Source organism: Hylaeus volcanicus, chromosome 2 (assembly GCF_026283585.1).
Source record: "Hylaeus volcanicus isolate JK05 chromosome 2, UHH_iyHylVolc1.0_haploid, whole genome shotgun sequence".
Taxonomy (NCBI): domain Eukaryota; kingdom Metazoa; phylum Arthropoda; class Insecta; order Hymenoptera; family Colletidae; genus Hylaeus; species Hylaeus volcanicus.
In genome coordinates this window covers 28,817,935-28,839,872 of record NC_071977.1, presented here as the reverse complement: position 1 = coordinate 28,839,872, position 21,938 = coordinate 28,817,935, and the positions used below count along the sequence as shown (strand labels likewise).

At 49.6% G+C, this 21,938-nt stretch overlaps 2 protein-coding genes and 1 long non-coding RNA gene across 7 annotated transcripts in view; 2 read left to right on the top strand and 1 right to left on the bottom strand.

Moving 5' to 3' along the window:
- LOC128872274 (uncharacterized) overlaps nt 1-3,401 on the bottom strand; it is a 20,423-nt gene extending 17,022 nt beyond the window's left edge. The window contains exon 1 of the long non-coding RNA XR_008456137.1: nt 1,850-3,401. This is a non-coding gene — a long non-coding RNA (uncharacterized LOC128872274). The remainder of the gene's footprint in view (nt 1-1,849) is intronic.
- The window catches only part of LOC128872273 (mucin-2-like), a 26,634-nt gene extending 9,055 nt beyond the window's left edge, over nt 1-17,579 (top strand). Inside the window, exons 2-10 of the mRNA XM_054114782.1 lie at nt 5,739-6,083; nt 6,827-7,240; nt 7,699-9,743; nt 9,825-10,083; nt 10,587-11,321; nt 11,397-11,843; nt 12,575-13,069; nt 13,590-14,228; nt 14,757-17,579. Of these exons, the coding sequence (XP_053970757.1) occupies nt 5,739-6,083; nt 6,827-7,240; nt 7,699-9,743; nt 9,825-10,083; nt 10,587-11,321; nt 11,397-11,843; nt 12,575-13,069; nt 13,590-14,228; nt 14,757-16,160 (6,783 nt within the window). The 3' untranslated portion in view covers nt 16,161-17,579. The remainder of the gene's footprint in view (nt 1-5,738; nt 6,084-6,826; nt 7,241-7,698; nt 9,744-9,824; nt 10,084-10,586; nt 11,322-11,396; nt 11,844-12,574; nt 13,070-13,589; nt 14,229-14,756) is intronic.
- Nucleotides 17,580-19,301: 1,722 nt separating this feature from the next.
- Nucleotides 19,302-21,938, top strand: part of LOC128885152 (anoctamin-8) — a 30,089-nt gene continuing 27,452 nt past the window's right edge. For 4 of the 5 annotated variants that reach the window (XM_054139009.1, XM_054139008.1, XM_054139007.1 and 1 more), the window contains exon 1: nt 19,303-19,568. In XM_054139009.1, coding sequence (XP_053994984.1) covers nt 19,367-19,568 — 202 coding nt within the window. In that variant the 5' untranslated portion in view covers nt 19,303-19,366. Of the gene's footprint in view, nt 19,569-21,938 lie in introns of all 5 variants that reach the window. The other variant, XM_054139010.1, reaches the window with a different exon arrangement.

Genomic DNA, 21,938 nt, shown 5'->3' with positions numbered 1-21,938 from the left:
GCTGAAACCTAGTACCCTCTAGCACTCTGTAGCTGAGACCTAGTACCCTCTAGCCCCCTGTAGCTAAGACCTAGTACCCTTTACCACTCTATAGCTGAGACCTAGCACCCTCTAACACTCTTCAGCGGATACCTAGTACCTCCTAGTCCCCTGTAACTGAGACCTAGTACCCTCTAGTCCTCTTTTGCTAACCCTACTATCTCCTACCCTCCCGTAGCTGATCCTAGAACCCTCTAACCCCCTTCTATTACCTTTTCTTACCTTCTATTACCTTCTATCAACCACGATCGAGCTTGTACGGTCGCGGATTTCGTCAGACCCCGTTTCACTCCGAACAGCGTCAGATTAGGCACGGAATGAAACTGTTGCAAACGGATGCAAGCGTTCGCTCGGTTTGGGAAGCGACGAGACGGGGCGGTATGCGTGGTACGTCGTTATCCTTCGTTCGGTGGCAGGCGGTGTCGAGAGATCGATCCGACGACCGCGCCTTCGCAGAAGCAGCTTCTTCTCGCAAGGAGAGAAAGGTGCCTCGACCTCCTTTCGGACTGCTCTCCGTTCGCCGGTGATCCCCGTAGCCTCCGATAAACCCGTGAACGACGAAATTGGGCGCCACGTTCGCGAAACGAGGCGCTCTCGACGAGTCCATGAAAATCCACCGTGCAGATTGCACGGAGAAAGTCATGCCCACTCCGCCACCGCCGACTCGTACGATTCCAACGACCGATCCAATTGCGAGCAACGACGTATCGCGGACGGTATCTCATTCTCCAATATTAAATGTTTCGGAAATTCTTTATTCTTAAATTATTTCGCTATACTTTTCGTACAGTCGGTCGTTAGCGAGGAGTTCGATCGACGTTGCTTTCGTTTTAAATTAATATTTAATGAAATGTTGGCCCGCGCGCTCCAAGACGGCGTTCCGAAGGATAAATCGCCGACTCGCGCGCGAAAGTAATTGGTTTAATTAGACGTGCTTTGCAGCACATTAAAATACAGGTTTGTATTACACTTTCATGACCATAAATGGGCGTACTTCAATTATTACCCGTGGCAGGAATATTTTAATGCGAGGAGTTCTATTAAGAACGATACCTTCTTTTGTAGCAGAATAAAATCGAGCAAAGTAATTTACTAAAACAATTCATCCTTGCTCTAATAAAAGCAGAAACAAACTTCATGTTTTAATTTTACCCAGGAAGTATCATTTTCGCGGACACCTGATAAAAAAAGAAAAGGCGAGGAATAAAAATGGCGCGTTGCCTCAGGGAGAATAACGAACCTCGCTCGGTCTGGTGTTCCGTCGACAGTGAAAGGGAATGCATATACTTCTTTTCCATCGGTTCGGGCGATCGCCGGAGATCGGTATCTGGCTGGAAAGATTCGACGGTCCCTTTCGGTTCGAAAGCGGCGGCCACTGGTTTCGTTCTCGAGAAGTAGGCAGCGCGAGTTATGTAGATCGTGAAGCACATTGGAAACTCGTTAGAAATTAATACCTGACGCGCCTAACCGGGGATCGACGCGCCGCTGGGCGTTTTTCTCGCGAACCGCGACCGGTCGACCCCGTTTCGAGGCGATTTTCAAAAGCTGGTCATTCTCCCCAGCCTGCCGTCGCGTCTCGTTTCTCTTTTAGCCGGGCCTCGTCACAGCGGAACGATTTTTTGAAAAGCTACGACTACGATTAATTCGAGCAGCGAAACCGTAAATTTCACGGGATTTCTTGCTGGTTGAATGAATCTAGAGATGGGGCTTCGAGAGACGTATTTGCGTCTTTATTTAAGTGATTAAGGATGATACATAACCCCTTGTCACACTACCGAGTGATGCTACATTTGATAAACTTATCACTTACCATTCAATTGGCTCCAAGAGGCATTGTGCGTACTTTTGAGGGCCACTTCTCACCCCTCTTGTGTTTTGCACTTTTCCGGAACCACACTTTTATCAAATACCTCCTCTTCTTTCCTTAAAGTTTCTTCTTTTTTTTTTCATTACACACCTTACGCCACAGCCTTTTCGATATTTTATATTTGTTAGCCAACCACAAAAAACCGGGACCGGACAGCCGCTCCACCGTCCGCGCATCTTTCGAGAGGTATTCTTTCTTCTTTTTTATCTGGCAGCGACTCGCGAAGACAACGATAGCTCGCTGGACACTCGAATGATTTCACGGTTGCAGTTCCGTTTCCAGAAGCGACGAATACGGCGAAGAAAGCAGAAAAATCGCGACACGCGATCTTCCGCGATGAGAATCGCGTGCAAACGCTCCTCGTAATCGGAATTATGTCAGTAGTACGGCATCGTTTCGTACGTAAACTAAGCAAGATTCCTCCCGGAGGAAAGTCGGTGATTCATCGGATATAATAACCGACTGGATCGAGGTCCGCGTTGGTCGACGCCGTTGATCTTGATCCCTCGAGCAGATACATCGTTAATTGCTCGGGCAAGTCGCTAGTATCGGAGATCCTTGAAGTTCACTAATTGTGGCCAGTTTAGATCGCCAGAGACTCCGTGGTGAAATTGTTGGAGGCGTTAAAAATATATTTAGGTTGCACGATGTTTGTAGTCTAATTACGATGATCTATGGATGATGGGACAATTAACTTAATCTTACACCACTTGTTCCGATACTTTCATGTCGCAGCCCATGCCTTGAAAAAAACGGTGGCGGACACCGACCGGGATTCGGAACCCGGGGCTTCTCAGTGTGGAAATCAGCTACGCTACGCACTGCTCCGCCGTCCATCTCTGGATGGATGATAAAGGAACCGTATAAATGTCGACGATTTGTCCGACGTTATTTTAGAAAACCTGCAAATTACATCGAAGTTTATTAACCAGAAATAAGAAAGAATTCTCAATTTCTACAATTGAATCATAGTCCACCGAGACGCAATGGCGAAAGCGATTTATCGCAATCCCATAGCTGATTACAAGGTAAAATATAGGCAATCGGACAGTTAAGTATCGCTTGGTTATTCGAATCGTTGAGTGGTATCCAACTTTGTAATGGACGAAGGGAGCGCTGATCACGATGGCGGTTTTTATTCTCGACGTAAACTCTTCGGTTAATTATCGACATTTTCTCTTCGGCGTTAATCTGTGCCAACGGTGGCTGCGACGCTAACCTGGTTTGATCCTAATTTGAACCTAACGAAAAGAAAGACTCTCTCGCTACATTAGAACAAAATAATATTAAATTGCCCAGACCTACGTTAATAATGCCGACAATATAATTTCGCCAACTAAATAAATGATGCCAAATTTCAACTGCAGCTCGGTCTAAAATATTTTCCAACGTCGGTTTCGAAAAATCGAGTGAAAGGTCCAACGTGGAATGCCAGATAGCGCTGGTATTTATTAGAAATCACCGGGCGCACGCCATGTTTCAGACGGTTCTCAGTTCGTTAGCTCCGGTCGCACTCCAGATATCCCACGGGCAGCACTTACACGGGAACGTCACGCAATACCAGTAATGATGATGATAATTCTTTCATTACCGATGCGGCGGATCCATCCGGTCGTTTTCGAAATTGTTTCGAGGCACGAATCGCTCGCGTTTACAGGGACGATTAATCCTAATCACGTCGAGCGCGCGACACGAAACTGGCGAGCTTATGGAAGCGTTACGTTTGCCCGAATACCTCGACAAATTGGCAGTGATCTATTAACCCTTGCCTGATTATATGCCTGTATATATGTATCTATTAACAGCATTCGATATTGCCCCATTAAAAACTAACTCAAGCCGGAATTACAAATTTTCAATTTTGCCAAAAGGTTGCATTGTATTTAGTATGTTGTATTTATTAATTCAACAAAATTCTAAAGTCCAAATTAAATGATAGGTTTGATGTTTCCGAATAAATTTTTCGTTATACAGGGTGTCCCGAAAATATTGGAGATCCTTGAAAGAGGTGGTTCAAGGGGTGGTTCGGGAAGGTGATTTGAAACAACTTTTTCCAGGATATTTTTAATTTGGAAAAATATCTGTCCACCTGTAAAATTCAAAGAATTACGATGTCTAGCGATCGTGGGACATCGCTAGAGATCGTAGAAGCGACCGAGGACGAGCTGGAATTTAATTCCAATCGAAAGAATTAATTGTAGCCGTAATAGGCTCTGTGCAACGACAGAGAATGTTTCCAGATGCTTGTGACGCACGACGTGTCCTGCACCGCTTACGTTTTCGTTGCGAAGTCAGAAGGACGACTACATTCACTCGTTGACTATATCACAGTCTGCTGGGAACCTATTAGATAAGCACCTACACGAGCCAAACAATCGACACCTAGAAACTTCGAAAACGCGCGTTACGAGCTTCTACGAACATAGCATAACTCGGAAACGTACAGATAACGACAGTTTGTCGAAAACCGACCATTCGTTTCTTCGTTTAAAAACTGCAAATAATCCAGTGACCATCGATTCCTAATATTAAATAATGTATTCAATTTTTCAGTGAGATTATTATGGGTAGAAATTAACTCCGTCATTTATAACTCTATTAAAATACCAATCTTCCAAGTTCTCAATTTAATCTCCACGAAACCGTAGGTAATCTAAGTCTTAACCCGATGGTCATCTATATCTATACGTTCGAAGTCCATCCGCCAACAAATTTTGTTTATTATTCTTTTCCTAACAGATTACAAGTGTACTCGATAATTACAATAATCGCGAGAGTATAATAAGTAGGAGGTTATAAATGATTGCAACGGAAAGGCACAGAATTAATTTCTAATTTCACGAAAGACTTTCAATTAACAGTTCCTACGATCCCGTAAGAAACTCGTCTACGCCTCTGGAAAATTACGAAAGGCTGTGTTTAGATAAATAATATCGAGTTTTCTGTGTTTTCGCGCGGCATTCCTGTCACGGCGGTTTGATCCCGCCTCGAAAACCACGAATTTCGCTAATAGCCGCGTCAATTGAATCGTGGATAAGTACTCGCCGAGAATATTTCCATTTCTTATGTATTTCGTGATAGCCAGTGACGAGATTGCGGTTAATTTTTTCAACCTCCTTTCCGTCGAACCGTGAAATCATCGTTTCGATCGCCGCCCGATCGAAATACGCCTTTCAATCTTCCGTTAAGTTCTTTATTATCGGATTGCAATTCCGAAGGAGGCATACCCTAGATGAGGGGAATTATACCTCGAGATGAAATCGTCGCGCGATACACTCGAACACGTTCGCTGGGATATAGTACGCACGGGGTGAGGAAGCGGAAAGGCAATATCTTGGATTACCTCAATCCTCTCGTACTTGGAATCTAGACGCCATTTTTTATCAGATTACGCTGAAATTACCTTTAGGTTAAGCTTCAGGCCTGAGCAGTATTGACTACTCGAGCTACTGGTTTAAAAACGTGAAAGGAGTTCGCTCTGCCTTTTTGCTAGGCGGCCCGATCTCTTGCGAGAAAGCGCAGTACGCACGCTGTACCTCTAGCGGCGAGGACAGGAACTGCTACCACACTGGTATCTACTAGCAACTCGAGATGCTTTCTCAGCATTCTATTGCCACGAATGCTAAGCTCAATCAGGCGACATTTACCTCGTCGACGATCATTTTATCGACAGTTGAAAGAAATTAATTCTAAGCAAACATGATTGTCGAAGAGTTAATCTACCAATTCTTACCTACCGCCATATCCCGCATCCCAATTATCCCAGTTATCCCCATTAGAAAATCAAATTTCTCTAAAGTCTCGACTCGGAAACCTCCTCTTCGTCTTCCAGACCGTGCGGAGGTGCCTGTCATTGGCGATACCAATCTGCTTGATCCTGTCTGCCGAGTTCGGCGCGGTCCAGGCCGAACGATGGTCACGACAGGTCTCGAACAGCGAATGGATCCCCCTTCCGGACCCAAGATCCACCCAGACTCAGGTCGAGCAGAGCAACCCGGTCCCTGGGTTGCTGGCGAGCGGCACGGCCCAGTTGCCGCAAATTCCGCAGCTGTCCTTGCCACCCAGTCTTCAGCAACAGTACCAGGAACAGCTTCTGCAGCTGCAGAAGACGCAAGAGAGCATACAGAAACTGCTTCTGCTGCAGCAACAACTGAGAACTCAGCAGCAGCTTCTTCAGGTACGTACGTTTCACGGATTCCATGTGTATTCGACGAAATTGAATATGACGTTAACTACTTCTACGCTCGAGTCTCGTTTACTCCAATTTACCCTCTGATAACTCTTCGGTACACTTGTAACTTTCAAGCAACGACTGACTTCCATCACTGGCACCATGCCAATCTTCATGTAATTACTATTGTAGTCAAACGAAAACACGAAACGTAGGGGACGGGATTGGTCTTGTAGGTAAAGCGGTCGACTGTGGATCCGAGGATCGTGGCTTCGAATCCCCGTGCCTTATTTTTCAGTTAGACTCCTACATATGGGGGCTCGTCCGGGATGGGGGGTTACAGCGGCAACTACACCGAAGAGGACCGGCCAGTGACGATGAGTCACGATGAACAACAATGACAAACGAACGACGGTGTCGTGTTGACGGTGGAGCGGGCAGCAGCAGTGAGGCGTCGAGAGAGAAAGAGAGAGGGGAGTACACTCGCGAAAGAGGGCGCGGCGCGCACTGTTGTTGAGACGCAAAACCCGAGAGAGAAAGAGAGAGAACCGTGAACCGTGGCTTCGAATCTCCGCGCACCTTGTTTATTTTTTCGTTTAGACTTATCCACACTACCTCAGCAACCTCGCGTAAAATACTCACCAAAGTTCCTCCATAAACTACTTAAAAATGATCGTAGGCGTTCTCGAACACGAGTACCAGCATAATTACATCAACGATCGTTTCTTAACCTCCATTTCTTTCTCCAGTCTCAAGCATTCCTGCCGAGCGGCTTCAGCAACCCCGAGGAGGACAAGCGTCAGCATCAAGGCGCGATAGGACACCAGCCAACGGGGCCTGACCTGGCTCAGGAGGACCTAGTACCCCCACTCCCTGCCACCGATGCCCTGCCTCCGGTATATCCGGCCCAGAATTTTCTCCCTCAGAGACCCAGGTCTCATCCGCCAGGAAAGCAGGAACCGGACGTCCAGAGTCCCCAGGCGTACGCGAACTTGCCCGGTCGGGACTTCAAGACCGGTCACTTGTTACAACAGAACGTTGGGGACATTGGAGAGATCGATCAGGCTCAGGACAGCCAGCGACAGGGGGCGAAGAACTTGAAGGAAGGGAACCAGGCCTACTACGTGCCTCAGGCGGAAACTGGACAGGACGAGGAGGAAGAGGTTAGTTGTACAGTTCTCTTCATGACGTAGATGCGAGGCAGGGAGGATCGGAAATATCGAGGGAACTTGTTGCGGATGTAGGGGTAATGGAGAATTTTGAAAAATGTGTTGGTCGAGCTTGATCTTGATAGATCTGTCTAGGTTCACCTGTGTTTAGGTAGGTCTAACGTTAGTTAGGTATACATAGATCTATGTAAATGTAGTTACGTCTACAGCTTGGTCGAGCATGGTCTTGACATATCTGTCTAGATCCACCTATGTTTAGGTACGTCTAAGTCTAGTTAGATCTCTATAAATCTACCCAAACCTAGTTAGGTCTAGACAGATCTACCTAAGCATAGGTGGACCTAGACAAATCTACCCCTCTCACCCAATCCAAAATCCTGGCGCACCAAATCAATCCCATTCGAACTATCCCTCCTCCAGAGCCGCACAACTAACCCTTTCGTCCGTTCCAGGTGCAGCTGGTGTACGTGCCAGCGGAAACGTTGGCGCAACGAGGTCAGCCGAAGCGTGGCCGCGGAAGAAAGCAGCATCCCCATCGGCAGCAGCAGCAGCAGCATGGACAACGACAGCATCACCAGCACCGCGAGAACCAAAACGTCGAGCAAGGGGCGATCCCTCGCGACCAGGACACGTTCACTCGACAGTTGCTGCAGCAGATACAGATGGAGCGCGAGGAGAAGACCCAGTTCCTGAAGGAGGAGCGGATGAAGGAGTTCGCCAGGTTGAACGAGGAGCAAAGAGCGCTCGAGAGGAAGGCCCGCCTGCAGCAGGAGGCCGTTCAGAGGGAGCAGGAGCTGCAGAGGCAGCGCGAGGCTGAGAAGAAGAAGAAGGAGCTGGAGAGGCTCGAGGAGATGGCTAAGCAGCGAGAACTAGAGAGGATTCGCGAGGCCAGAGAGAAGCAACGGTTGGAGGAGCTCGAGCGAAGGAGACTGGCGGAGATTAGGGCGAAGGAGGAGAAACGAAGGGCAGAGGAGGCCGCCAAGCAGAGGGAGGCTCAGAGGGAGGCCCAGAGGGAGGCCGAGAGGGCCGCTGCCTTGGAGAGACAGAAGGAACGGGAGATCCAGGAAGCGTTGAAGCAGCAGAGGATCCTGGAGAAGCAGCGAGAGGACGAAGCCAGGGCGGCCAGCCCCGTTAACCAACACCAGGACGTGCAGACCCAGGCTCTTCCGCTGATCAGGGACCAGCAGCCGGACTTCCATCGTCAACATCTCGAATCGGCGAAACCTGCCAGGAGCAAGCTTCGCGGCAGACATCGTCAGAGGAACCAGTACCAGGAGCAACAGACCTATCGCGAGCCAACGACCACTCCGTCCCCTAATCAGCCGCCCCTCTCGGTCTACATGGGGAACTCCTACTCGAAGGCCACGTCAGCCAGAGTGTCGGACGTCCTGAAGATACTGAAGGACGCGAAGACGATCGCCGTCCTGGACACCGTCGGCCCGGACACGCCTCAGGTCTTCGTAGGCCCGACCAGCCTGGATCCCCCGGTGGGATATGCCAAGTTCGATCTACCCTACCTCTCGTCCATCGATCACAACCGAGTGGAGAGAAAGGTGGACAAGCTGCCCTTCTTCGTCGCGCCTCTCAGCTTCGAGCCACCGCCAGGCTACTCGAAGATACCCTTCCCGTCCCCCCACATCGGGTCAGTGGTCGTCAACACTCTGGACAACACCGATCCCAAGGACGGTGATAACCAGGATCCAAGCCCAACACCCTTGATCGAGCCCAATTCCTACAGCGACGGGCTCGACGGAGGCTCGGACCCCACCACCGCCTTCTACGAGCCTCAGACTACCGCGGGCTACTCTCAGGAACCGTCCAGCACGCCCAAGTACGAGCCAACGTATTCGACGACCCCGCAGCCTGGATACTCGGGCTCCAGGTTCAGGTTCAGGCAGTTCTACGGCGACAACAAGCCAGCCTCCGTGATCAGCACGGGTTACTACGAGGATCAGCGACCGGCCACGAGGAAGCACAAGTACTACGACGAGAGCCTGAGGACCACAGAGAGCCCCAAGGTGTCTGCTTCGGTCAGCCAGATAGAAGAGGTCTCGTACTCCACCACTCCGAGCTACAAGGACGGACCCGTAGGACCCCAGGACCCTACAACCAAGACTCAGGATCTGGCTGCCCAGCTGGAGCTGATAAACCAGGAGCTCGCTCAGCAGAGGGAGTCCCAGAGATACCTGCCAGCGGGACAATATACTCAGGATAACTCGCAGTCTACGTCTGACTTGAGCAATCATTACGACGGTGAGATACCCTCGGGGGACCTCAACGACGTAAGAGCACCCATCGGTCCCACCCAGTACAGCCTCCCAGCAGAGCTGCCAGCCATTTCGCCTCATCTGCCAGGATTGGTGAACTCGCTACTCGACAAGAACGAGGCCAAACTCCAGGCCACCACGACCACCCCCACGACACCTTCCACGACCACTGTCGTCACCACGACGCTGAGGACTCCCACAACCACGTACAGACCACGCGGACGTCAGAGGTACGTTCGCAACGTCCAGATTATGCTAAAAAATTCCCAGCCTATGTATTATATACACTGACAAGGCGTTCGTTGATTCAGGAACAGGGTCGTCAGCACCAGACCAAGGACGACGACTCAAACCCCCTCCACGAGATCCACCACCGAGAGGAACCGAAGACCCTACAACAGATCCAAGTCCAGGTTCACGAGCACCACCGAGGAATACCGCGACGCGTCGTACGAGCCAAGCAAGTCCAGGATACCGGAGACCACGTTGAAGTACAGCACGGAACACAGGAGGCCCTCCAGCAGAACGCAGAAGTACAGGAGCAGGGAGAAGACGCTCCAGCAAACCGAGGTACCTTTATCTTATATCACTTTACATTTTCCAGTTGTGTTACTCCATTGTTCAACATACAGTCAGTCTCGTATAACTATCCCAAACATAATCAGACAGTATATGTACATTAAAGGGATTCAATATTCCCAGCTAAAACTACACCAAACCTACTCAGACAGTACGTACATTAACGATATTCAATATTGCCGCCTCACCAAAAATTACACCAAACTTACTCAGACAGTATGTACATTAACGATATTCAATATTGCCGCCTCACCAAAAATGACACCAAACTTGCTCAGACAGTATGTACATTAACAGTATTCAATATTGCCGCCTCACCAAAAATGACACCAAACTTGCTCAGACAGTATATACATTAACGGTATTCAATATTCCCACCGAAAACTACACCAAACCTACTCAGACAGTAGATTTCCTGCCTGGTGCTATGACGTTCCTCTACTTCAAAAAAATTTAGATGTGTGTCCCAAAGTGTCCTACTCTGTCGACAACAGGTGTTCGCGCAGAACCAGGATCAGCAAGCCCAACAGCCCTACGAGAATATTCCTCACAACGACGCAGCCTCCCCTCCCACCGGAAGCGCGTTCCTGCAACCTACTGGTGGAGACAGTCTCCGTCATCTGGACGCGTCCTCGGGCCTGAACGACTACCCCGCGGAGAATTACCCCACCACCATGGCGGTCAGCACCACCGAGAACTACCCCTCCTCCCTGCGCGACGTGACGGTGAATCAAGGATCCTCGCTGACCTCCGAGGACTACTCCAAGCTTCAGATCTACCCCCAATCCCTTCCGGAGCAAACTCACTATCGCGGTGAAGCCTACGATCAAGTGGAGCACACCGGTCTGGAGAAGACGCCTGTGAACGGATTCAATTATCAAGCCCAAAATGGGGAACCTCTGGAACAGGGGATCCTCCAGAGACCGAAGGAGTATCAGCTCGACGGCAAGGCGGAGAACAGCGACTACGAATTCGCTACCACGGCTGATCCTCGATCGAGGATATCCGAGGAGCAACGTTACTCCACCATTTACGAAGTGAACGTAGCCCAAGGTCAACCGGAGTACAGCCTGACTGGACAGGACAATCTTCATCGTTTGGAGAGCGAGAAGATTCAGAGCACCGTTCACGCCCAACCTAACGAGTCGCCTATCTTTGTTCCACTGCCTGAGAATAAACAAGAGGACTACGAGCTGTCCGTATCCTCCACCGAGACTCCTACGGTCGACGTGAGTAGCCCAGTTGCGTCGAGGATTTTTGATTCCAGGACCTCGGGTGACAGAGACTCCAATTTCCGATTCCAGGTGACCACGGAGACCACCACTACGAGCACCACCCCCGTAACGATACGCCAGCGAGTGAGAGGACGTGTCGGCACCCGCGCGCGCCACGAGCCGACCGTTCAAACTCGAAACAGAGGCTCCCAAGACGAATACGTCCGTTTCAACGTGGTGAATCAAGAACCCACGAGGACCACAGGCAATCGACAGAGAAACAGGCCGAGATCGCGTACCCAGAGTCACGGATCGCAGGTTCAAACGGACGGGAACGAGTACATAAAGATCCACGCGGTTCAGCAACAGAGGCTAATCGCCACCACGACCCCAGTACCAACTACGACCACGACCACCGCGGCGCCAGTCGAGGAGGACCTCGACTACGGGTTCATAAGGCCACCCAACTTCAAACCCGTGCATCCGGTGGACAACAGGTTCCAGGCACCTGTCACCTATCGGCCACATCTTTCGGAAGTGAGTTACCTCGTAAAGACCTCCTTCCTCGGAAAATTGAGGGGAAACTAGAATCTACACTGGGCGAATGGACACACCAATTTCTCGTCGAGATAAGGTTACTTTGTGAAGGAGCGAAAAGGGGAAAGATCGATCAAACGTTCGCTGTGAAATTCTTCTTTGGAAATGTTTTTGTTTTGTAAAAGTATCGTACCTCGAAGTTGGTAGACTTTAAGTATTCGTCCTTTTTTAGTCATTCTAACGAGAGTAATATTAGACACAACAATTTCGAAAGCTTCCTTGCTTTCTCTGGAGTAACATAAGCTATGGGATTTTAAGAAAAAATGATATTGCATCCCCGTAAAAATACGTAAGAATAGATAATAAGAGCCTATATTGAGCCTAACTACAGCTCCCAACCTCCAGGTGGTTGCGTGTTCGACGCCAACCCACAAGAGAACTCGCGAATCTTGCACGATACATGCAAGTTCGTTTCGTCTGGTGAATCGTATCAAAAAATACCGACACAAAATGTTGAATATTCCGAAGTTCTATAACATCACGTTAGAATAAATCCAAATTGTACAATATTATACAAAGAAGTAACAAAATTTGTTTTGAATGTTAAACATTAAAGAAAATGAATTTAATTTGAAATTCATGAATCTTGACGAAGATACGAAAATAACTACTGCGATGAATGTTTGATTTTGTAGTCCCGAATATACTAAACATCATTTAATTCATCTCAGGTGCCGCACCAGTCCCTGCTACCAAACGACGAAACCGAAGTGGAATCGAGTCCTCAACTGCTGAAGACCCGTCAGAAGTACCAACCACCGCCTAACCGTCGTCTGCCAAGACCCACGACCCTGCCTCCAACGGGTCCGCTTCTGACGGAGGCTCCGACCACCACCGAAAGAATATCCATCGCCACCTTAGTGCCCGACGACTCCGTATACGCGGTGAAATCAAAGTCCCGGCCGGAAGAGAAACCGACGCGAGCCAGAAGCAGGTTCCGCGGTTCCCTGAAGAAGAAACGCGTGTCCACCACTACCAGCACCACGGAGTCTGTCCTGGAGGCCCACAACGAGCTACCCTTGGACGAGAACTACCCGCGCGTGCTTTCCCAACAGTCCACCACCGAGCAGCAACCGAATCTCTACGAGGATAATTACGACGGGGCGCAGTTCTCTTCGTCGCGTAATCCAACATCTCATCAGTACTACGAATCCTCCAGCGAGAACGTGAGTGGCCTTTAACAAGCTCCGTAGCGAATTACAGGGGAGTTTGCAAGCCCAGTGGCGCTAATAGGGGCTGGTTCGGCCGGTGATTAGAAATTCGAGCACGGCTACGCGCGACATGCCTCCTGGCGTGTTTCGCTTTGACCGGTTCCACGTTTCGTGAGAACGGGGCTGCGGGGGAGGGTTTACAACGAGCGTTTAACGCTGATCGGTGCGTGTAAATTTCATTGGGGACCCGGGCGTCGAGTGAAATGAATTTCGACGAAATTACAAAAATAAATGTTTTCTTACAAAATCCCTGTAGAAATTTCCAAGAGTACCGATCTGGCAGCCGACTCGATAAAAGGGGGCGTAGAGTCGTGAATCGCTAGATGAATGTAGAAATACCGTGCGTTCGCAACAATTTAGCGAGGCAAACTCATTTTCTTTCTCATTCTGCCACTCTGTGACGTTTCGATCCAAATCCAGACCCTTCCAAAGAACGAACCGCCCGCTCCCCCACCAATGTACCTATGTTTTTCAGTATCCAGCCGAGTTCGTTCTGAACTTCGGCAACTATCCCGAGCTGGGTTCTCAGCGCGAGGAATACGACCAGACGCAGCTGGCCAGCAGCTCGCCGAGAAAGTACAGTGAAGCTGCTCGAGCCAAGGAGGCCCCGCACTCGATGACCGCCGACATTTACGGCGCGGAGAGTCAGTGGTCCACGAAATTGACGAGAACCTCCTTCCAGCCCAGCGCGGCGGTGAACCAGGTGGCCGGGGAGTCGAGCAAGGATAGCGAATGGCTCCGGGAGACCCAGAAGAACGAGGACGCTCCCGAGATAATCACCGCCGCGCCGGAACTCGCGTCCGTCACACTGGTGGTTTCCTCGGACGATAACGGGAGAGAGGAACCGAGGGAAGAGGAGTCGATGCTGATGGGCACCACGGAGTTCGGCAGGAAAACGGGCAGCCAGGATCACACGGAGGACGCTAACGCGACTAACGGGGTAACTGGTGCGCCGACGACGATAACGCGAGACGGAAACGGCGACGAAGCGGAAACGATTCGCGACGTCGAGTCGTGGTCGATGGATAGGGTGGAGAACTCCACGGAGCGACAGACCACCGTCGATCTCGCAAAAACGACCAAGAAAACCGCTGACCCACCGACCGAGAGAAAGGTACAATTTTTGCGTCACAGACTTGTTTAAAACGCACCTTATTTGGACTTATTATACGGAATGTGTGAATTATAATCACTTTGATTCGGATTTAACGTGTATACATGTATAATTACTAGACTGCGGATCTTTATGCATTTATTTGAATGTACAAGGACCTACGAAATGCAAACAATATACAAGAATATAAAAAAGATTGAAAGTAAAGTTCACGTGATAATTTTTGCAGAATAAAATAAATTCCTATTCAGGTTCAATTTTTGTAGGCACGTTCGACCCGGTGACTCTGTTTCAGCGACACGCGCGTCGTATGTAACGCAATAAGAAAGTAAATGCTTCGAATATCTTATTAAAATTATACGTTGATAAACGGTTAGATGAAAACCTAAACGAATAAATCGAGACACATCGATCGCTAAATCAATGGATAACTAGAAGAATAAATGAATGAATAATAAACATTAGGTGTAGAAATGAATTTCGTTTTCCAAGGTAAACTTACCATTTACTTGACATTCCGTGTTGCAGAGAACGCGAAGAAGGAAGGTCCGCGTGCGAGTGAGGCCAGCCGTGGACGACTTCGTCACAGCGGAGTCGCAGCACTTCAACTCGGCCGTGAACAGTTTGATTCGTGACCAATACCGCTACAACCCTCTCAGGGAGTCGAAAGTCACCACCACGGATCCAAGTTTGACGGAGAAGTTCGCCGTGCAGGACTTCCTGACCGAGATCCTCAAGGAGGACAGACCCTCAGCGAGGTCTACGACCACGGAAGCACCGGAAGTCGCGTGGACGATGTCTCCGGCGATGACCACGCCGATGGTCATCCCGGACGACGTCGAGGAGACGACCGTGACCGAGATCCGAGCCACCACGATGCCTCAGGAGACCACGACCGCCAAGTCCGACGAGGACATCGTCACGCAGATGACGTCCGAGCCTCGCGAGGACGCGGAAGAGGACAAGAAGCCGTGGGAAGCGGAGAAGATCGGCAAGGAGAAGAAGAAGACACCCGACAAGAGCCACTGGGAGAAGAGTGTTCAAGATGCGTTGGAGTTGGGATTGTTAACCGAAAAGTTCCCGTCCAAGGGCAACGACGTCGAAGACTCCGCCAAGCTGGATAACAACAGGGCGACTGAGAGCGACGAGAATTTCACGGCTACTAGAACAAAGTTAAAGGCGATCGATGACCCAAACGAAAGCTTCTCGGAGTCCCTCGAAGAGGATCAGGAACCCAGGCACGGAGACGATTACGCCTACCCGAAGAATCACAGGGCAAAGTGGAGCGAAGTGAGGCACCCTTCGTCCTACGATCGGTCCCAGGCGTCCGGCAGGCAACGCGACCTGAAATCTAACGCGAAATCCTCTATCCCTGGCCTGGTCGCCAAGAACGAGGGAGACTCCAGCGTGAAGACCCTGTCCGACTACGTGAAGGCCATCTTCGATAGCATGAAGAGCGCCGAGGAGGAAACCACTGTGTCGGATACGGAGAGGCCAGAGGTCGCGACGACCACGCAGACGCCCACGGAGTTCAATCTCTTTGAAGAAATCACCCAAGAAAGGGTAACGACCAAGGATCCCGAGATCCAGGATACCACGGAACCGATCCTCGCGACAGAAGACGGGAAGGACGAGACTCGGACGACAGAGTCGACGACGAACGTCGAGCAAGAAAACGCGACGACCTTGGATCGCGTCGCTACGACTCCGGAAAGTACCACGAGTTCGTCCTTCGAGGGCTTGGTCACCGATCCACCCTCCGCGACGACACCGAAGACCGTCACCACCACCCTGGCGAGCAACGCGACGGAATCGATCCTCGGGAAGGTTCTGCGAACCTCGACGACCACGAGGGTGTCCCACATGACCGAGATCTGCTACAGAGGTCGATGCGTGATGACCAGGCCCAGCCAGGACGAAAGGTTCAGATGAAGGGGACGGGGAGGAGCTACCTTGAAATCGTCGTTCCCTTTTACCCAACGCTACGAGAGCCGAAAGAACGGATCTGCTCGCGGAGGCCTCGTTAATCGCCATCCACGTGCTACTTACAGTATCGTCTCGAAATAAGCAACTCGCTGTCTCCACTGTTTTGTTTCAAGTCGTCCGCCGAGCGAGAGATCCGACAAGAATTCGATTTTGCTAGTGCCGCAACGAGAAAGCACGTTACGTCCTATAATTCTCCAAACAATTACACCATCCATGTTCGAGGGTCACTTTCAAGCGATCACTAAACAGCTCGCAGGTCCCGACCGAACTGCTTATCCCAAGACGATACTGTATTCACTTATTTATTTACCAGAATCCGGTTTCTTCGCGCTACGAGTTTCTTTCCTTGGACTGTCTGTATATACGTGTACACGTTATAATTATAAACACACAATCCCAACGCGGAAGCGCGATCCGAGTGGAAGGGACGAGTGTTTCTTTCGGTTCACCAAATGTAGAATTTTATTAATGTTCGCCGATTCACCGTTGACCCTTTTACCGACGGCTGCTTCTTCATCCGAGTCCCGCGATTCCAGCGATGGAATCCGTTTTTTCGCGAAGGGTTGAGCGCGATCGAGGGCGAAGATGGACGGACGGGAGCACGGAGGCCCGAGAAACAACGAAACGCGAGAGCATATTTTTAGGGCTGGGAGTGTTTTTAAGCGTTTGAGGATTGTTTAGATTGTACACGAGTTTTCGATCAGTTCGATCGGTATGGATTCGTACCCTCTATATTTATTGAAAAAATATCTGATTTCGACGAATGCTTCGTGTTTCCAAGTGAATTTATAATTGTGAATACAGTCGGTCCCACAAATATTCGTACCCTCCATGTTCATCGAAGAAATTTGTTTGAATTAAATGGTAAGTTCGATGTTACCAAATAAGTTTTTCTTTATATATACACGTGTAAAGTTTATCTATGTATATATTTATAACGAAATATTTATTTGAAAACATCGGACCTATTATTTAATTTAAACGAACTTCTTTAATAGACATCTTCAATAGACATAGGGTACGAATACTTATGGGACTGACCGTATATTCCCGTAAAGCCACGAAAGGTCCATAAAAATGTTAAAAATAATGTACTCCGATCCGATGAAGAAAGTCGAGCACCGTGTGGCTCGGAATCGATCGTCGCGACGCTTGTTCGCAAAAAGGGGGCCAAACGTTTCTGGTGTCACCCACTCGACTGGCTCGCAGCCGGAAACGGAGGACCAGCTCGCGTTCGCTTTAAGGTCGAAACGACAGAGGCCTAAGTCTAATTAACGGAAATCACCTACTCGCCCGCTGTTGGTATACGTGTAAGTTAAGCGTTTAAGTATTTTAATAAAAACGTAAGAAAGCCAACGGCCTCGTTTTCACGCGATCCTCCGCGGAGTCCTTTGACCCTCGGGACAGGTGGACTTATTCCGCGAACGTCCCGCGCTTATCGACGATCGTTAAGGGACGAAGCGACCGTTGAATTATTTATACGCCACCCGACACTCGATTATTCTCAGCTGACGCACCGACGCGATGTAACAGCGCATCGCGTAACGTTCGGAAATCGGTACCTCCGGTTTTCGATATGCGAAGGTAGGAAATGTTTCGTCGAGGAGCGGTCGATCTGTTTAGGTTTCACAACTGACGTTCACTCGAGTCGAGGCGTCGAGTCGGTTGTTCGAGCTGAAGAAACAAAAGCTGAGGTAAGGACGTCTCCTGAATTCGGTATTAATTATTTTTTGCCCACCGAAAACGCAGGCGTTCGTCAACGTCGGGCGTATCAAATAAAAAAAATCTGTTTGCCCGATACGATTCAATTACGTTATTCGATCAATCATCGCGCGAACTCGATTCGCTGCCGAAATTCCAAGGGGTCTGTTTATCGATGCGCGAACGACTCCGCGAAAGCTGTCACGTTCGACGAAGGGAATTATCAAAGCGTGCCGGAAGTCGCGTTACGATCATTTTCCAATAGCAACGGTTGCCCGTCCCGTCGTGGACAGGTTGCATTCAATCGGTGGACGCGCATCGATTCCCCTCGATATCTGTGCCAGGAGAACGACACCCGCCTACCGTTTCTGATGGGCACTTCGCTTCCGGAAATAGGAAATAATCGGCTCGACGGTGTCTCGGAATAGGCTAACGACGGTTGAATTTGGAGCGTGCCCTTGACACCCTCCAGAGAGTCAATTTTCCGACGTCGAGGGCCCTCCACGCTTTCCCCTTGCTCGCCCACAACTGCACCGAAAGTATCGTTCGTAAATACATTTTTGTTCGTAAATACATTTTTATTCGTAAGACATTCAGTCGTCAGCCACGAATAAATTGCCGATGTCGCAACTTTAATTGCTCTCCGGGCTTTCCCCTCGTTCACCCAGAATTTCACCGAAAGGTTCCAGATACGTCTCTTAAATACAGCAAATACATTTTTATTCGTAAGAAGTTCAGTCGTCAGCCACGAATAAATAGCCGACGTTCCGGCCTTAAGAAATGTCCACGCTTTTCTCTCGTTTTTATTCGCGAGAAGTTCAGTCGCCATCGTCGAGTAAATCGTTCGCCTCCGGCGATCCCTGTTCGTTCCAGGGAAATAAATTTTTATTCGCGTCCAATGAATGAATTTATCGCGAATAAAACGTGGAGAACGGCGAGGGACGAGGAGGAGCGAGAAAGGTGGCTCGTAGCGTAGCGTAGTCGAGCGGAAAATGGCGTTGCACGCGATCAATCGCGGCGGTCTCAAGTTCGCCACAGATGGCGTGGCTGTGCGAGACCATCCGCTATTTCCGCTTTCGATAGGTTAAGTCCTCGAGTCCAAAGGTTAAGTCTGGAATGATTCACACGATTCCGTTGCGATCGATCCCCTCGAAGCGTCGCACGATCGCGAAAGATCGAGGAAGGGGACGAGAGGACAACGTCGAAGATCGCTGCGAAGTAAATTCGGACGAATCGGTGAACCCTCTAAAAATTGATTCCGTGGCATCGTGCGCGGCGACGGTTGCGCCGCCGCGTGGTCAGCGCCGCGGTGGCCCGCAGCTTCGTTAGGGTTGGAGGGGTTGGAGGGAGAGAGCTGCGCGAGCAACGAGGGGTTGCATAGAGGGAGCGAGTTCAGTTCAGGTGCAAAGATCCTCGATTGAGGACGCGACAGTCCTGATAATCGGGACACTATGACAGGCGGCGAGGGGTCCCCGGTCAATCTCCTCAACCACTGTAACACGAACACCTCCGGGGAGTACGCGTACAGTGACGAAGATGAGAAGACTGCGGACACCTTATATAGCACCATGAAGCAGATGACGACTGACCTCCCGGGTAAGGGGCTTAGACGGAGGAAGGTCATGCACGCGGCCAAAGAAACTTTCGACAAGGGTGAGTCCGTAAACCTCGTCGTACTTCGAATTCTGCGCGTTCCTTCGTCGCTCACACCCCCTCCCGTACTGGTTTCGTCTGGTGGTTTTAAGGGTGGTCAACTCGTACCACGCATGGAGGAATGTTACACAGAGGGACGAACAAACTCCTAGATAAATTTCTAAGGAAACATCCCTGTTCATCCCTGTGCTCGTTTCGTTCAGTTTTAGGGGTAGTAGACTGATATCACCCAAAAAGGAACGTCTGTCACACCCTGACAACGTTCCCTCCGTGCTAGTTTCACCTATCAACCTATACCCGTAACAAACCAACCCCACACGAGTAAAATCACCCTCGAAATGCAATCCTTCTGCGATCCTTCTGCAACCCCTCGATCCCGAATTCCCGCAGACAGTGCTTCCGTTCATCTTTTTCTTCCGTGCCGACTCTACCGTTCCCAGCAGCGGTACTGTGACATAATAGATGCAACGTCCCACCCCCGCCTTCCACCCTCAACGCATCCTCGAGTAATAAACACCGAACCAATTGACCCGAACTCCTCTCTGCCGTATCACGGCTTGGCAGTGTCGGCCCGCGATGAGTATTGAACAGGTTACGCACACGGCTCGCACCCTGTTCCTCTGTCTGCTTTTAAGTCGGCAAAGGGAGGAAGAGACGCGGACTCTCAACCCCCTCGCACAACCCCTACGTCGCGTTCCGCGCAGCCACAGATGCGGTAGGCACGGTGCGCGCGATCTCCGCTCTGCCGTTGCGGGTTGTGTGCACTCGGAATGGGGATAAAGGCTGATACGCAACCGAACTCGTCGCTGGGACGGTTAGGAGACATTCACAGACAGCGTGGACTCGCACAGATTCACGCCTAAGTGGATTCACACCTCGGCCAACGCGTTGATGTATTCCGGGGGTGCGTTTACCCTTTAGGAGAAAGACATCAGGACCTGGACCGCTTCTCCTTTTCGTCTTGACACTATCGGCGTCCTAACATACTCGCGAAATTGTTTGTAAAGTTGAAATTTTCGTTTTACACGATTGGAAACTACGTGGGGTGTATTTCGTGAAATTAGTTGCGTGTTATGCACCATCGGACACCATTTAACTTTCACTCGTAACATCTTCTTCTACTCCCAACCGTTTAGGAGGTACAGCCCGTTCCAATCGCCTGGGACACCCTTTATAATCTGATATTTGTATCGTAGTTTTACAACTCGATCGAAATTCATGAATCCTATCCAGATTTCTTTTCTTTAACACCTGATCTTCGGAATTCATCTTTTTAACTCCTTGGTGAAAGGTTCCGTCACCCATACATGGGACCTTCCTCTGGAAGTCGAGAATTAATGTCGCCAGAAGTAATCTAGATGTACGCTCCTGTTAGAAGTTGGTAGTTGATGAGAAGTAGCGAAGAGGATTCCATCGACAGGACGATGAATATCGGTTATCTTCGGATGGTTATTCTTGGAGTCTCACACCGACAGAATTCGAAGATCCAATATCGTGGCTACATATACACGATTATGGCGAGGTTGCGGCATCGATATCCACCGGGGGAGCATTAGGTTTGCCTTCTGGGGGCAAGTCATTAGCTCTGGCGCCAATCAAGGCCTCCGTCTGGGGGGCAATCGTCTTGTCGACGCTGGAGCTGACGACATCCTCCCAGAGGGCGAGGATTAATCTTCCCTCCTGGTGTAGACCCGTGTTATAACTCGAGTGGAAATCCTGATCGCGTGAACATAGTCGAAACCGTTTATATTTTTCTGCTGACTCTCATCCGTATAAAGACAAGCATACAGTAAATCCCATAAGTATTAAGTACCCTAAGTACCCTCTATGTCTATCGAAGACATTTGTCTAAATTAAACGATAGGTTCGATGTTTACAAATAAACTTTTTCTTATAATTATATACATGTGCCAAAAGTCTGTGTCTATTTATGTTTTTATAACGAATCATTTATTTGTAAACACCAAACCTGCGAAATTTAGACAAATTTCTTAGACATAGAGGTTACGAATATTTATCTAAATTCGCATTTGTCTACTCCCAATTAATTTTAGTAAATCTACTTCACTTATCGGAGCATTACTTCAGTGTATAGCGTGTTCGATTCACATCGACACCGCAGCTCCAGTGGAGGCTTGCCTTGAAGCAGGTATGAGCAACGTGGCTCGCCACCTGTGGGAATTTCACATCGCAGCAGAGAATATCGAATTGAATTCAAGCCTAACGAGATTCTGCTCGCCATTTCTTGCCGAGAAACCTCGAGCGTGCACAAGGGCCGATGCCCTTGCCCTCGAGCGCCCAGTTGGCCACCCCTGAATCGCAATTCAGATATCAGAGTCACGGTTAGTAACGAAGGGCTAAATAAATGTG